The sequence below is a fragment of the Rhinopithecus bieti genome, unplaced genomic scaffold (genome assembly GCF_001698545.2).
Source record: "Rhinopithecus bieti isolate Rb0 unplaced genomic scaffold, ASM169854v2 scaffold_1304, whole genome shotgun sequence".
Lineage (NCBI taxonomy): Eukaryota > Metazoa > Chordata > Mammalia > Primates > Cercopithecidae > Rhinopithecus > Rhinopithecus bieti.
Genome location: NW_016803307.1, coordinates 172,210 through 189,789, shown reverse-complemented (window position 1 = coordinate 189,789; position 17,580 = coordinate 172,210). Strand labels below are relative to the sequence as shown.

The 17,580-nt window shown below is 36.9% G+C and overlaps 1 protein-coding gene across 10 annotated transcripts in view; it reads left to right on the top strand.

Moving 5' to 3' along the window:
- MLIP (muscular LMNA interacting protein) overlaps positions 1 to 17,580 on the top strand; it is a 268,127-nt gene that overhangs the window by 90,983 nt on the left and 159,564 nt on the right. Inside the window, exon 1 of one of the 10 annotated variants that reach the window (XM_017872844.1) lies at positions 8,179 to 8,237. The exons of 8 other annotated variants lie outside the window; for them this stretch is intronic. Coding sequence is in view for 1 of the 2 variants with exons in the window: in XM_017872782.1 (XP_017728271.1) it covers positions 11,799 to 11,828 (30 nt within the window). In the remaining variant the exon portion in view is untranslated. Of the gene's footprint in view, positions 1 to 8,178; positions 8,238 to 11,768; positions 11,829 to 17,580 lie in introns of those variants that run through there. One more of the 10 variants, XM_017872782.1, reaches the window with a different exon arrangement.

Genomic DNA, 17,580 nt, shown 5'->3' with positions numbered 1-17,580 from the left:
ACGATCATAGCTCATTGCAGCCTTGGACTTCTGGGCTCAAGAACTCCTTCACCTCCGCCTCCCAAATAGCTAGGACTATATGTGCATATCACGCCAGGCTAATATTTTCTTTTTTTTTTTTTTCTTTTTTTTTTGTACAGACAGGGTTTCACTCTGTTGCCCAGGCTGGTCTTAAACTCCTAGCCTCAAGTGGTCCTCCAGACTCAGCCTCCCAAAGTGCTGGGATTGCAGGAGTGATCAGCTGGGTCTTTCTCTTGAAGGAAGAGGGGAAGCAGGGAAGTCACTGGAGAAGAACCAGGGCAGGATGGTGTCAGGGAAGACCAGGAGAAAGACTTTCTTGAAGATGAAAGGGACAAACAATATTTAGAACACAGTTGTTCAGGGAAAGAGAAAGTCAACTACTTGAGTAGCAAGAGGTCATGCATTGATTATCTTTAGAGTGTTGAGAGAGGATGTGGGAATGGGTAGAGAAAGGTGGAAAATAGTGAACGAGCTGTTTAAAACTTGTATGGCAATCCTATTGTGAATAATAGCTGATAATAGGGGTTAATATTTATTCTGTGCCTACTATGTGCCAACTACTGTTCCAAAAGCTTATGTAACTCATGTAACCACAACCCTATGAGGTAGCTACTCTTACTATCCCTATTTTGCAGATGAGAAAATCGAGGCAATGAGAGAGTAAGAAATCTGTCCAAGGTCTCACTGCTATTAAGTGGGAAAACTGGGATTGAAGCTTGAAGCTCAGTTTGGCTGCTAAGCTCATGCTTAAGAGTCTAGAATGTCCAAAGATTTCTTTAAAAGTAATGACTTTGCAAAATCCACATTTATTCTTCTGATATAAAATCTCAGATACATTTTCATAGAAACAATAAGTGTGCTTGATGATCGTCTATTCTTCTTTACCAAAAAAAGTTGTTTTGAAAAGGAATTAGTTTGTTGTATCTTTCCCATGTCAGCTTTGACAGGAAATTTTATTATTTAAAAAATAATTTAAATTCAATTTGAAGTCTTGAAGAAAATTTACTGCATTTTACTGGTAACCTTATTGAGAAAACAGAAAACATTGTGGACCTTAGTAAATGTCTCCAAAAAGAAAGAAGGCTTTCTGTCTTTATAGCAAAACATTTTAATAACTATGCACTGAAACAATGATTTTTTTTGTGTCTCAAATTCCTTTATGCCTACAGGCTACTCAATTGAATGTCATTAGAATATCTCAAAGCTATTTTCACATAGTTTGAAGGCTGGCCTATCTCCTACACAGTCACATGTTGATTTGCAAAAAAATATATATATATAACTGTGCACCACAGAGTATGGGCAGCATATTGGAATCTAAGACTTATAGATTGCCAGCCTGCTCAGCATCTCTAACCCTTTTCAGGTAACCAGATTTATTAATGCCAATGTGCACTTTCAAAAGACTGAGAAGTGATTCTTAAAATGTTTTCACCAGGGATATCACAGAGAGGTTTTAAATAAAATAGTCCTGTGATGTTCAAAACAAAGACTTCTCAAAAAGTATTTATGTTTTTAGAATTGGTAATTAGAACAGGCAGATTTGAAGGGGATAGGCTTGCTTTCCTCTACTTATCACTTAACAAAATCATAACTGAGAATACAGCTTCATAATATGCAGAGATGTAAAGGCATAAATGTAAAGGCAAGAAAAAAATGATAAAAGTTGATCAGAGAAAAAAGGAAATCAAAATGCCGATTTTAAAGAAAAGTGCTTTGGAGTACATTCAGTAATCATTTTATGAAATTTTAAATGATGATGATGTCACTGGCATGCATTGGTTTTACATACGTACTTAATATTAGATTTCTAGTTACCTTGGAAACTCAGGATTATAATATGCCGCTACAACAATAATAACTAATCTCTTTTGAAAGCTTTTCACATGGTGGTCATCATGTTGGAGACATCCTATGTATAATTTTATTTAATTCTTACAAAAACTCTAAGTGTTAGATAACCTGTTTTATTTATGGAAATGATGGAGCCTTTCTTTGTTGTGTTTGGTAGTGTCTTTATTTTAATTTGTGGACAAGCTTGATAAGTACATAAAGTGCTTTTTTTCTGGTAAGATGGTTGCTCTTTCAGTTTCCCTTTGATGGTATACAAAATATCTTTATATAATGCATTATTTTAGTGACTTAAAATTTTTCCTTCTTCCATCCTATGTTATTGCTTTATTACATGCCATGAGAAGAAAATTTTTAAAAATGTTTTCTATGTTGCTTCTTAATATCTCACCTTTGAAATAGTAGTCATTTCTGTCTTAGAAAGCTTTCTATTAACTAATGTGGTTAGTCAGAGAAGTGCTAGTGAGGGGATTATATTGTATTTGCAGCTACTGACTTACCACAAACTAAAAAATGCTTTGTCCTTTATCTACTATTCCTTTAAACTTGACACGTAGCACTGTCTTATTTTCTCTGTGGTAGGCACACAACCATTCATTCATTCAAAAATATATATTGAGCATCTACTGAATGTTAAGCACTGGGGATACACTGGTGATCCAAACAGGCATCATTAATTCTTGCCTTCATGGATGATTGCATGGTATGGGTCCCCAGCACACCTCCTAGACTGGGAAAACACATTGGCAAACTGTGGCTATCAGCTGGTTTGTTTTGCCCAGGATGAAAATTACTAAGTGTCAAACATAAAATCAAGAGAAAAGACCATCCCAGTGTAATTTGATCCACCTACAAATCTTCGCCCACTCAATTAATTTTTTACAAATATATATGTATCTTCATTCAAAACAACACTTCAGTCTAAATGGTAATTGGTTCCAGAGGATACACAGCAAATGTTTACATCAATTAACTTGCCACTGATTGTCATGTAACTTCTGATGAGTAAGATTTTTAGCTATTGTGGAAAAGAGTCATAGGGTTTGTAAAAATCTTTTGGATGATGGTAGACAAGGGTCAAGATTCTTAGCAACTGCCTTTCTATTTTATTTTGGGATAAAATATTAAGGGGAGAAAAGGAGGAAATAGTGTAAGTAAACATGGTGATATTCTCATACTCTTATCAATTAGAAATTTTGTTCAGTCTCATACATTTACTCTATCCTAAAAGAAAGAGAGAAATGAATATTTATTGGGTATCTGCTATGTGCCAGGCCACACACTAGGGCTCTAATTTAATTTTTACATCCATCATATGAGGTTCAGATGCTTTTATTATGCCCATTTTATAAAAATAGAAACTAAAGTTCATGGAATTTAAGTAAGTTATATAGAATTATCCATGAATAATAAGTAGATTTATGTTTTTAAACCCAATTCTGACTCTAAATTCCATTGTTTCCATTAGTAGAATTAGTAAGTAGATGCTATAAAATACCAGCTTAGAGCTCACATGTTACCTTGGATATTTTGGAACATAAATATTGTTTGCTAACTACTTATGGTAACCATATGTAGTCATTCAACAATAATTTCCTGTGCTTATGTTGTACTATCCATATTGAAAAGTATGTAGCTTTAGTACGCATGCCAGTGACAATTTAATTGCATTCTTTGATATTCTTTATCTCATTTCTATTTTAAAGTTATATTCCAAAATAAGCATACATTGCTTTTATAGTAAGAGAATAACAGCTGTGAACAGTGGGAAACTCAGAGTATACAGCCATATTTTGAGAATGGATACTGGAAGCCTGAGAAAAGTATTCCTCAGAGTGCAATTCTCCTGGGTAGGAACCATATTAGAAAGAAGATCCTGGCTGGCTACTGCATTGTTATGTACTCTGTATTTCCACCCTTCTTATCACGTTCCTATAAATGTATGTCTCTAAAGTAAGGCTGGAAGAGGAAGGGAGCAAACAAGATGCAACGTGAACCTGGGTTCTAGCCAGGTGGACCTGAGTTCAAATCCCATTGTCTCTTGTGTTGGTTGAGCAAGTTATTTAATCTCCCTGAGTTTCATTTTTCTTACTTGTCTAGTGGACATCATAATTCTCTTGCTGGCTTCTGAGAAATATAAAAGATAATATATTAAATATCAAGAGCAGCATCACATAAAACTCATTAAATGGTGTCTATGTGTAGGATGAAATCTGCTCTTGGTTTGAGTGGGTTGTTTAAGGTAGCCACGGTGACAGACTATGGTTGCCAACAGTGGGAGGAGTGATCTAGACCAGAGATGCTTTTCTCATCTTTCTTTATGTACCCTGGCCTCTCACACAACCCTCTGATGCTGGCTTCCTTCATAGATTCCTAAAACATCCAAAGCTTTGGCATTCAGGTTCGGTTGCTATTTTTATATGTGGTATAGCTTCAAAGTGACACTTTAAAGTGACAAAATTAATATACTGTTTAAATCACTCTCATTTCCCAACAGATCCTGAAATCCTTGAAACAGAAACCCCTCCTGTCCTCTCTGAATCCTCCATACATCTAGCATAAAGCATGCAACCATTCATTTACTTAATAAACATGTGTTGACCTCCTACTATGTGACAGGCATTGTATTAGGTGTTGGGGATACAGCAGGAAACAAAACAGATACATTTCCCCTGAGAGTGGCACTTATGTTCCAACTGGGGAGCCAGACACTAAAGAATTCACTGTATAATCATATAATTTGAAAGCAGCAAATACCATGTAGAAGTACAAGTGCTAGAGGGTTCAACAGGAGGTTGTACCTAACCCATGGAGCCAGGGAAGCCCTCTTTAGGTAATGATTTTATAAAGTGTGTTGTGTGTCAGAAATTATGTTAACCTCATGATGTAAATTAAAATATTCACCATGGAATCTCTGAGTTTCTTAGAGCTCAGCAGGGCAAACAGGAATTAACTAGGGAGAGAGCTATGGGACAGCATTCAAAGCAGAGGGAGAAGATGCTTTACTTAATCTTACTCTGTTTTAAAAAGATAACACAGCAAGCCCCTCATCTTGTCCCAACCTCTAAATTTTCTATATGTGAGAAGAAAGGAAATAACTGTTACTGAACACATGTATGTGTCAGACTTCTAAGATAACATATGTCATGCCATTTTAACCCTAATGGAGTGAGATATTATCTAAATATTGCAAATAAGTAGGCTGATTATGTCTTGGTTTGCTCAATATGCTTCTATCCCAGGGCAATAATTTATAGTGCTCCCCTTTTCACTCTTGAAAGCATTTCAGTTTGTGTGATGAAATCTATGGTCATAAATAAATGAAGCTCAGAGGGATTACTAATTTGCCTTGGGTCACCCAGCTAGAAAGTACAGACGGTGATGTGATGCCACATCAGTGCTCTCTGATCTGAAGCCCATGCTCTTGACTCTGTATCACACACACAATTTGTTGGCTCTACTCCTGTATTCCTCTCTATGTAATTCTTCCAATCACAGTTAGGTAGCTCAAGACTAAACTGAAAAAAATTGGCTTTCTGACATCTGCCTTCACTAATTCTGCTAAGTCATGTATTTCCATAAAGTACAAATGAAAAGAAATGAAGCACTAAAATTAAATATGAAACATGTATTCTAAGAAGTAGTTCTTTTCTTGATATGCTTATCTTTATACTTATATTTAGCCTATTCTTTATGTTGCCCAAGTATGTGGAAACTAATTTAAAATGCAGTTGCTTCTGAAATATGTGACTCTAATGACAAAACATTGGCTATCATTGTGCTTTTCTATTATATGATACCTTGTGGGCCAGAGAGGTTTGTGACTTGCCCTGGTGAGCTGAGCCTGAGTGGAAGAAGTTTAGCACTTCCTTAAAGTAATCAATTAAACCCTCTTATGTTTAAGGCATTTTAATAACACTTTCTAACACAGTTTTTATCTTGGTCAAAACTGAGTAATATAGATAAAGTTTTGTTTTTTTCTGTGAAATATGATAAAAACTTTTGAAAGCATTCTTCATATGTAAATATATCAAAAGCATGGAATAGGATGCTATTGCTTCCCCTTTTATTTTAACGAAAAAGTCAGATTATGCCAACATCATATTATAAGTAAATATTACATTGTTTTGTTCCTTTATGGAACATACTGTCACCTCAAAACGTGCTGGCATCACTCTATCTGCTTAGAAACAAGATTTTATGAAGTATATCATGTGTTAGAATTTGTTTCCTTTATGACATATGTAAAAATGATTCACTATGGAATCTCTGAACATTTTTTATTAAATAGTATTCCCAACTGTTTGCTACATACCTTATTAGTACCTCTTTGAATATACTTTAAGGTCTTTCAGTCAATCTATCATTCATTTATTCAGTTCATATTCCTGTGCCACTGAATATGTTGCTTGTGCAACTATTGTTAGCACAACTGGATTTATACTTAGTAGACCTGAAATATATACCACCTTCCTTCCTTGCTTTCTAACTCAGAGAACATCTCCTGATCTTCATCTAGCTCATTCTGCTCTCTTCCCAGCCAAGACGACAAATAGAATTTTATTTAGTAATTTTGTGGAAACTCCCCCTTTTTCCCCAAAACTGTCTTCTTTTCATACATTTATCAAATATTATGGCTAAAAGAAGGCTCTGTGGACTGTGCAGTTCAGCACTTCTGTCACACTGTGAGTGGGATGACAGCGTGCATTATGAAAGGAAAGGGTTCTGTGGCCAAATAAATGTGGAAAACCATGGGCTAAACACAGCTTAAAAGGCCTTTTGACTGTGAGACTCCTCCAAATATAGGATATGGAATATACCAATTCCTAAATTTATTTGACGACAAAATCCCTTGCTCACCATTTTTCTTGCAAGGATGATATTCTAAGAAGGGCACGTTGGGTAACGCTGATCTAGAACCTCATTTTATGAACAAATTGCTCCTGAGAAAATAAGTGGCTCACCCAAGACCTCACAGCTATTTGGTAGAAAATCAGGAGACCAGAACCTACTTTTTTCTGCTTCTGACCTAAGCAACTGAACATTTCACAGCTCTGAGAATCCTGCTGTCTGTTGCTGCATGCATTTGTGGTTGCGATTTACAAGACGGGATCTGACTGCTGTTACTTGCGTCCTGCTCCTTTCTTTAGCCTCTATACGTTTGACTCTTTGTAAGGGCTGTGAACGCGAGTGATTTCCTATTTCAGTGGAACTAGGAAACTTGAGGAGATTAGGTTGATTCCATTTTCTTCTGAACAGTCAATTCAAAGTTTACCAAACTTATCTTTTTCATTAGAAAAAAATAAGTTTATGCAATAAAGAGTTCACTTTCAGTCAAGAAGTTCATTGGACAAGTATTTATTGAGTGCCTTTACATGCCACATACTATTCTAAGTGCCACAGAAATAGCAGTAATCGAAACAAAATCCTTGCCCTCATGGTGTTTAAAATCTGATGAAGGAAGTCAGAGAAGAAACAAGCATCAGAGGTTGGTAAGTCCTTTGGATAAAAATAACATGGGCTAAGAAGGGTAGAGAGTGCTGGCAGGGGAGCAGGTAGGGGGTTGCAATTTTATATAAGGTAGTAAGGGATGTTTCACTGTTAATGTGATATTTGAGCAGAGACATGAGGAAACGAAGGCATGGTAACCAGCTTGGGAAGAACATTGTGGAGAGTAGGATTAGCATGTTCTAGAAATACATGAAGGTTATTGTGTCTGGAGTTGTGGGAGAAAAGGGGAGAGTGGTAGGGGTAAGATCATCGGGCTATAGGTTGTTATGAGAACTGATACTCCTGGTAACACAGGAATCTAGTGGAGGGTTTTGCATAGAGAAGTAACATAGCCTGACTTCTGTTTTAAAAGGTTTATTCTTGCTGCTACATGGAAGATATGACACATTGGGTTCCTAGGAAGCAGGCTCTGACATAGAGATTAGCATGCAAAGTTTATTAGGGAGTGCTCCCAGGAACTATACCTGTAGGAGATGGGAAGGAGGCAGAAGGAGGCAGAAGGAGAGACTGGGCTACAGGGTGGTCTCAAAGCCTAACTGACCTCATGAGGAGCTCTGGAATGGATTCCTCTCTAGAGTTGTTTCAAGCTGGAGTGAGGGGGGCAGGACTTTATATGGATGCATCAACTAGCCATCCAATGCCCCTAAGAAAGCAGGGTGCTTTGGGGCAAGAGTTTTGTTTTGTTTTGTTTTGTTTTACAGCTGAGAGGAGCTCCTGAAGAGGACTGACAGCTGATCACAGTTACAGCACTCCCAGCAGTTGGGGAATAAGTCCTTTAGCCTGAAGGGGATATGGATGGTTCATCAGAGCATCCACTCAGGAGTCAAAGTGGAAGCAGAAAGACCAGTTAGGAGGTAATAATTCAGAAAGAAGATGATGGCAGGTTCTGCTACTGGGATGTTAGAAGTAGAATTCGTGAGATAGATTCATTTTTTTGGATTTATTTTGAAGGGACAGCCAACAGGATTTACTAATACATTGATAAGCGATTCTGAAAAACCAAGAAGAATAATATGTACTCAGATTTTTAGCCGAAGCAACTAGAAACAGATATAAACTGTTGGAAGAAGTGAGGAAAATTTTGGGAGGTGGGGAACAACTTCAAAAGAAATGCAATTAATTCAGATTCAGATGTGCTGATGTTCAGATATCTATGAGCTGTTCCAATAACGATGTTAATTGTGTGAGTGAAGTCATCCAGAGAAGCCATCCAGGCTAGGGAAATAAATTGGAATTCATTGGCTTATAAATACTATTTACAGCTAAGTAACTGGATGTGATCACCAAGTGGTGACTCCTGGGCTACTTCAAAGCTGAGGGGTCAGATGGCACAAAGCACACAGAAGAGTGTCCATGGGATAGGAAGAGGACTGAAAGGAAATGGATTGCCTGAAACCAAGCTAAGAAAGTAATTCGACAAGGAGAGAGTGAACCACATACACTTATTCCTAATGGATAAATGTTTTTTATCATTGTCTCTGTGCCTCTTTCAAATTCCACCCTGTATAGGGCTTACTCATTTCTTCTGAATATCTTGTTAGGTCAAACAGTACTTTGAAGCTTTTGGTTTACTTTAAGGATTACTAATATCTTTTTAAACTAGGAGAATATACCCCAAGGAGAAGAGTAAGCAGTATAACTATATACTTATAGCAGTATATTATAAGTTTTAGTGGTACACTACTATAAGCAGTAATAACAGAAGTGGAAGTCTGTGTCCAATACAGATGCAGCCAAATTTAGACTGTAATGGAATTTCACATACCGTTGATGAGATGTCAGGACTCACTTTAAATATTGCACACTCAATTCTGAGCCTGTGAATCAGGTTAGTCCTGATTAAGATCTCGGGAATCACCCATTACCTGAGAGACACGAATACAAACACCTGATGATTCCCATCTTTAGAGGAAAAATACCACCAAGGGTTGAGCAGAAGTGTCCCAGTGTTTGCCAGAATTAGGACCTAGCAGAAGCTAAGAGCAGAAGCTAAGAGTGAACTCTCCCTGAGAACAACCTGACACGCATTGCCTATGCAGACTGTGTTCAGCACGTGACTTGTCACCCTCCTCTGACTTCATTCACTGCTCCCGTCATGAGTGAAGGTGTCTCCTTAATGAGACTATAAGCCATGCTGAGAACAGGTTCCAAGCCTTTATTATTTTATGTCTTCAGAGCTTAGAATCGTGACTGGTACTCAATAGATGTTTATTAAGATAAATAAATGGGACTTCTAGTACCTTCTGTTATCAAGCCTGAGGCATAAAAACAGACAAATGGATGTCTGAATAGCCTTGGCAGCTGGATCTGTTTAATCACTTACATGTTTCTTGGCAAACTTCTGTGGACTAATCTATTTTTTTCTCAAATTTGTTTCACATGTCAGGAAGAGAGATTATTTGTTCTGTATTATTTATTTTAAAAGCAATATCTTAGAGTCTTTTGACTGAAAGGTATTGCAGTAATATCTGTTTAGTAATAAGGGCGATGGATGTCTGCTTCAGCCATCAATAATGCCAGATTTTAAAGAGAATTTTGGATTTTATTCATCTATTGCAAACTCTGACAAATTTTATTTTCTTGTGAAAAAAAAAAAGATGATCCCACAGACCAGTTTGTGTTTCTTAGTGGGAGAGAGATCATTAAAAGTTTGTGATTATAAAATACTTAAGGGTGTTGGGCAGACCATAGATGACTCTTTGTCTATAGAAAAGTTGTTGTATGCATGTGTCTTTGTAGTAGAATAATTTATAATCCTTATGGGTATATACCAGTAGTGGGATGGCTGGGTCATATGGTACCATTCTAGTTCTATGTTTATTGCGGCACTATTCACAATAGGCAAAGACATGGGATCAACCCAAATGATCCATCTGTGACAGACTGGGATTGAGAAAATGTGGCACATTACATCATGGAATACTATGCAGCCTTAAAAAAGGATGAGTTTGCATCCTTTGTAGGGACATGGATGCAGCTGGAAACCATCGTTCTTGCAAACTATACAAGAACAGAAAAACCAAACACCCGCATGTTCTCACTCATAGGTGGGAACTGAAACAATGGAAGATCACTTGACTCGGGAAGGGAACATCCACACAACTGGGGACCTATCATGGGGGGGGGGAGGAGGGAGGGATTGCATTGGGGATTATACATTGTATAAAATGATGAATTGTATGGGTGCTGGACGAGGTTGGATGGGTGCAGCACACCAACCCATGGCATAAGTATACATATGTAACAAACCTGGCACGTTATGCACATGTACCCTAGAACTTAAAGGTATAAAAAAAAAAAAAAAAAAAAAAAAAAAAAGAAAGTTGTTTGTAATTAGTGGATAGATTCTCAGATTCTCTTCTCCTCTCCACCCAGGTAATTTACACACTCTTTTATCATCCAAGACTAGGACCCGTTTTTTGATCAGGTGCCATCACTTTCTATTTAAATACAGAATGGTTTCTATAGAAATTATCCAAAATACATGCACTCTTTGAAACTATATGTGGTTACTATCCAGATGGCTGAAGCATGCTGTTATAATGCATGACCATTTATGTGTTTTTAAGTAAAAATTATGACTTCTATTATTTTAAGAAACAGTCTGTAACAGCAATTATTAGTTAATAAAACAAGGGAAAGAAAATGGTTAGAGGAAAGTTACCAATAAGACACAGAGGAAAATGTCAAAATAATACATTGATTTAATTGGTTTTCATGTTGTAAAATGATTCAAGAAAGAATCTGAGCAGGGAAGAGTAGGGGCTGAAGTATTTTCTCTTCTAAATTTGATTATGCCAACTTGCATAAGTATTGCTTTATGATTTTGGGAGGGAATGAGAGAAAGAAAAGATCAGAGAGGAAACGACAGAATGAGACATAGGAGAAGAGTTTCATAGCAGTTTGAATCCACTTGGAATAAACTGATTGACCACTGACAAAAATCTGGACTGTCACTTCTTCTTGGGGAACCACTCTAGAACTTTGGGATAAGAATGGTCTCTAAGATTTATTGATACTACCCTTTGGTGTTTTGATTTTTATATATATATATAATTTTATGTCTTCCTATATATATATCTTTATATGTATAAATCAAAACACCAAAGGGTAGTATCAATAAATACATATATATTTACACACATATATATTCATATCTGTATATATGCGGATATTTCCATTTCTGTTCTTCACTGAATAAAGGTAAAACATCTTAACTCAAGATCTTTGATGACCTAGATTTAACCTACCTTTTTTGTCTTACGTGACTTTATTCTCATTTATGTTATTTATCACACTAGAAAACAATACTCATAGGAATAACATGCATTAAGAATCTGCCTGGCACAGAGCGAAGAATCTGTGGAAATCTTACATGCTGAATTTAATTGTAACCCTCACAAGAACTCTATGAAATGAAAACTATTCTCATCCATATTTCACAGGTGAGAGGACTGAGTTTTAAGAAGTTCAGTAACTTGTCTGAGGGCCCACAGCCAGTGGATGATCTGACTCCAGGGTCCTATGCTTTATGACTTTCTGCTCTTGCTGTCCTGATAGGTGCCTTCAATCCAGCCCTCTCTCTCTGCTTGAAATAAGTGCTATTCCATCCCACCTTCATAGGCTCCCTTTCCCCATCCTTCTAAGTGCCACCATCTTGAATAGCCACCATCTTGAATTACTGCACTCCAGGTGGCTGTAATATCGCTCTCTGAAATTCCTCTGTCTTTGCTACTCAAAGTGTAACACACCAGCTGCAGATCTGGGGTGTGGCTCCCAGGGCATCTCCTGGGAGCTTCTTGGAATTGCAGAATCTGAGGCCACATCTCAGATCGCCACACTTAGAAAGTGCATTTTAACAAACTCCCCACGGGATTTCTGTGTGCAGTAGTTTAAGAAGAACTGCAGTATAGGGCTTTTTCTTGTTTTCTTTTTTCACTTTGTATCTCTGTTATTTGTTTACCTGTTTTATATTCTCAAACCATAAGCTTTTTGAGAGCAGGAGGGGATTACATTCTCTTTTGAGTATCCATAAATATGTGTAAAATAGAAGAAGGCATGTAGTTTTTTTACAACACAGCACTTATATTCAGAAATTTAGACCATATTCTAGGTCTATGTTGTTTGGAATAGTTTCTCCCACTGTGCTAATAGAATCACTTGTAGCAATTATTTTACTCATTATGTTTCCATAATCTTAGGCTTTTGATAACATTGAAGATGTGAAGAGGCATAATCTAGGTTTCTAAAGTAATAATTCCTTCCCATAGCCTTTAATCTATATCTAGTCCTTTGGATACAACATTTTTCACTGCCAAAGCACAAATGTAGATATCACAGATTTGGAGAAAAATCAATACTTAGAAAATAGAAATACTGAAAGCTGAAAACTCCTATCAATTTCACATATGAAGTTTTAAGGTTTGTCTGCAGTCAGGATTCTCACTGTCTTCCAGGAAGCTTGGAATGAAATTTTGTTTTGACAAGGATTTGATTCCAAGCTTTATTTTAGAGGTGATTTTGTTAATAGCATAACTTCAGTCACTACAGATGCTCCTGTATTGTTGCTTACAATTTATATACTAAGGATAAAGTTACCGATATTTTGAAATAACTGTGTGTTTTCTAGTTCTTTATTTGAACACAGTGTTTGCGTGTGTTTATACATCTAAACGTTCTCTATGAGTGTGACCAACTGATTATTGAGATTGGCAGATGCTAGGGCCCTTCAATCAGCTTCTCATTGCTACACAATCTGGCTTTTCTCTTCCTTTCACAGAATATATAATTGGAATACATGCATGAAAGGAAAAAAGGGCAAACACATATCAGTGGCTTTTTTTCTTTTTTCTTTTTTTCACTTCTGTGGATTCCATTTCAGCAGTTAGTATGACCTCTCGTGATGTTCCAAATCTAAAAATGGTCAAAACAGAAATCTGCTCTTTGGAGCTGACACAATTCCTCAATTTAGGAATGATTCTGCTTTACCTCTTTTTAGAATTTCTTCTTTCTGTGTGAGTGTGTGTGTGTTGTTTTAGTACGAGGCTCCCTTCCCACCTCAGTCACTGGTTTGCTCGCTCCCTTATGTGATGAATCAATGCTTTCAGAACAGGGGCTTCTGAGTGACTGCGGGAACAATTACTTCCAAATGAACTCCTGCATCTTATCAGGGAGCATTCAGACCACACCCCAGGTAAAAGGAAGTCTTTGCTTAATGCTTTCAGTAACTTTTAAAAGCAGTGTACGGTGCTGGTGGTATTTGCTGCACGGATGTGAGGGAGAGCTGCCCGGTGTAGATAAATTTGTCTGTATATTGAAATGAAATGCTATCTTCACTTAGAAAAAAGGGCGAGCTGATAAAGAAAAAACTGCTCAATGGGCAAAGAAAATGCTGAGGATTGCCCTTGGCATGGTGATAATGCTAAGATACCCTGTAATGCCTTAACAGGAGGCTAGAGGCCATCTGTGAGTGTGGGTGTCAACATCTGAAGGAAGATAAGTTTTAGGAAAATAGAAGAAAGGAAGGCATTACAGCGCAAAACTGAGCAAAGGAGCTGTTAGCCTGTGTGGCATGGGGGAAAACAGTTTCTCAAATTATTAGGTTATCCGGTGAGAAGATGACGTTCTTAGAGATTTTGAGCGTTTCAAAGCGTATTTAGAAACAGATTTTAATCCTTTTATCTCATATTTCTATGATTAAAATAGTTTCCCAAGGATAGAAACAAAGATATTTAAATAACATTGACAACTGAAAGTGTTAATTGGCAATTAACAAGTGCAATGCTGTTAACATGCATCTGTTGCTGCTTTGTGTGGAAAATGATTTTTCATCACCATAGCAATTCATTCTTAGGCTACATTGGAACTTAGCCACAGTATGCAGTAAACAGCAAATATTATTTTGTTCTCTCCTAAACAAGGGATTAAATAGTCTACCGGCTAACATGTGGCTCTTTATCTGAATGTTGCGTTGCATAGTTAGTGTAATTTCAAATTCTTTTCCAACTGAAATTCCTTGCAAATGAGTATTAAAACCTTGGTAAGTTAAGGATGCTAGGTAAAGGCGGTGAAAAGAGCTAACATTGTACTGTTAGCTTAAAAGTGGATACCAAATGATTGCCCTTTTTGTGATTATTCTTCTGAAGATATGTGTGTGGACAGGAATTTATCTCTCATCTTGTTATTCTCCAACAGTAACCCAGGAAGATGAATAAGTCTTTAGTCTTATTAGATTTCCTGTTTCTGTGTTTTCTCAAATAACATCACGTATTGGTTCAACTAAAATAAAAAAAAAATTGTTTCCCTGTACTGATGAGGAAATTTTATATAGGGTATGGATTTTTTTTTAGGAAAATATAACAATAAATTAGAAAGAAATAGGTTTTCTTCTTTTTGGTTGCCTTTATTGTCAGCATGTGGTTATGTTTAGAAAGGTTTTACACAGTATTTTTGTAAAAGCATACCTTATTCATTGAAGCATCAGTTTTCATTCATACTTCGCTTCTACTTTATTCACTGAAAGTTATAGTTGTCAACTTTTAAAAAGTCCATAGTGTGTGACATACCAGTTGTGGAGCTGTATTTGTATCTTAGATACTTAAGTAGCATTGAATTATACAAATTGTGCAAAGTGTTTGAAGAGGTAAATTTTCGTCATTATATATGCTTTAGAAGGTAAATCTACTCACTGCTTATAATGATTATATGCATTTTTGTAACCACAGGGTGCTTATAATAAAACCTTTCATATATTATTATTTAAATTTTATTTGGATGGAACCTAAGATAGACCTATAGTCATGACATGGCAAGATAAGGGAAGGCCTAGTTATAGAACCTGGGGACAAGGCTGCAATTTCATCTCTTTACTCCTAAAGGATTATCTTTATTTCCTGCTCAAATGAAATTATGGGATGGATTATTTGAACTACTTCAGCAATTTCCTTGCCAAAACCACTCTCCTATCATGATATTGATGAGATTACTCATGTGATGAAACGGCCCTAGAAGATAATACATCTAGAAAGTCTGTTGTTTTATATACTGCTGATCAGACAAGTGGGCTCCTCAAATCTCACGAGGAATCTAGTGTTTCTTCCTACAAAATAAAGTCATGATTTATTACTTTTTGATGATAAGGTGCCACCCAGGAATTTTGACATGGCTACAATGAGGAAATAATGACACATATCTTTAAAGGTGAAAAGAATATTGAAAATTAAAAGTTTTTAAAACCCTGTCAACATTCTTGTCTCACAGTTCCTTGATCTTCACAAGCTCAGTGCCCTTCCTTTCATATACTCAGTCTTAATGCCAAAGCCTGGAATTTAGAATCATCTGGAATTATCATACTTCTAATTATTAAGTTAGTAAACTCTCATATCATGTTATGACCCCATCCATTCTCTCAAACAGTCATCATTGTATTAACTTTGTTTCCTGAGCACAGAGACCTCTAGTTCCTTCAGCTTGAGGGTTCTTCCTCCTTACCCATACAAACTGAACTCCATGGTCAATCATTTGCTCTGCTCTCACCAGTACCCTTAATTTCCTTATACTTGCCACATCCTGCCAAAACCAGCTCCAAACATAAACTAGCAATGCTATAATGCGCTTCCTCTGTTCCTATAGTAGGCAGTTCAGCATTCCTTGAGAGACTATCAGACAGTCAAGCAAATTGCCTCACTGTTCCTGGTTTTATATTTGGGCTGAGTCCTCAGTATAGACTGTCAGTAATTTTGTTTCTGGTCAGCCCTCTTTCCCACTACTGTCAGTGATGTTTCAGCCTTTTAAAATCTTCCTTAAAACTCCCAGGCCACCTTGGCTAGTTCTTCCTCAGCTGGTGGATCACTCAATGTTGGCATCTGTAGGGTTCAGCCTGAAGCCTTTTATTTTTCTGTTTATGTTTACACCTTTATTGATCTCATGTAGTCTCCTGGTTTTAAATATCAGCTATGGGTTAACAACCCTAGCAATTTTATCCCCAGCACAGAATTTCTTCTAAACTTGACTCACATACTCACATTTCCACTTGGATGTATATTGGGCACACAAAATTTGACCTGTATTCTCAAACCAGCTTCAACTATTGTCTCCCCCATTTCAGTGAATAATATCTCATTTCTTACAGTTATTCAGTTCAAAAGTTTTCCACCCATCTTGATTTTTGTGTATCTCTCATATTCCACCTCCAATTTTTCAACAAATTTTAAGTTTTTTCTTTAAAATGTAGCCAGAATCTTAACACTTCTTACCACTATTACTGAGGCACACTGCATTCAATTCACCAGTTTTTCTCCTATGGGCTATTGCAGTAGACTTATAGCAAGTCTTCATAGCACTTATGAAGATTGTACTACATATGTTGTGTATTTATTTGTCTACTGTTTCCCTCCACTAGAATATAAACTCCATGAGGGTAGGGATTTTTGTTCACTATTATGGTACCAACCCCTGGAATAGTACCTAGCATATAGTAGGCATTTAATAAGACCTCATTCAATAAATGAAAATAAGTAGAAGACAAAGTGTTAAAGTGAGGGTTGGTTTTACTAGGAGCGTAGTGGTAGGACTGAAGGCCATAAAAAGGGCAGAGATGCAGATGAGTGAATACATGTGGTGTTGGGGGTCTTGAAAATACTTTTCTGATTGCTTCCATTATCTTAATGAAATAGGAAACAAAGTCGTCAGCTCCAAGCGAGAATGCTGGAGAGATGTTAGAGGTTTGAAGAAAAGGGGAAAAGTGTGAAAGAGTTTTCTAGGCCAGTGGGAGAGTGAATGGGCTATGAAAGTATAGTATGATTGTTGGGCAGCATTGAAAAGCCTTCTTGAGGCTCAGAGTCGTATATGTGAAGTGAGACCAGTCAGTGTGTTTGTGTGGTTTCCCTCAGGCATGTTTACCTTCTTGTTGCAGAAATAGAGTAGGTAGGGGGTTAGATTTAGTGAGGGCTGTAATGCACTCAAACAGGATGATGATATAAAGGAGGACAAGGGATTTGAGGGGTATCCAAAAGAGTAACTGTGGTCAGCTTGGTTTTTGAAGCTGGTTAAGAAGACAAATGTGGGCCATAAAATGAGTTTGCGTCCTTTGTAGGGACATGGATGCAGCTGGAAACCATCATTCTTAGCAAACTATCACAAGAACAGAAAACCAAACACCGCATGTTCTCACTCATAGGTGGGAACTGAACAATGAGA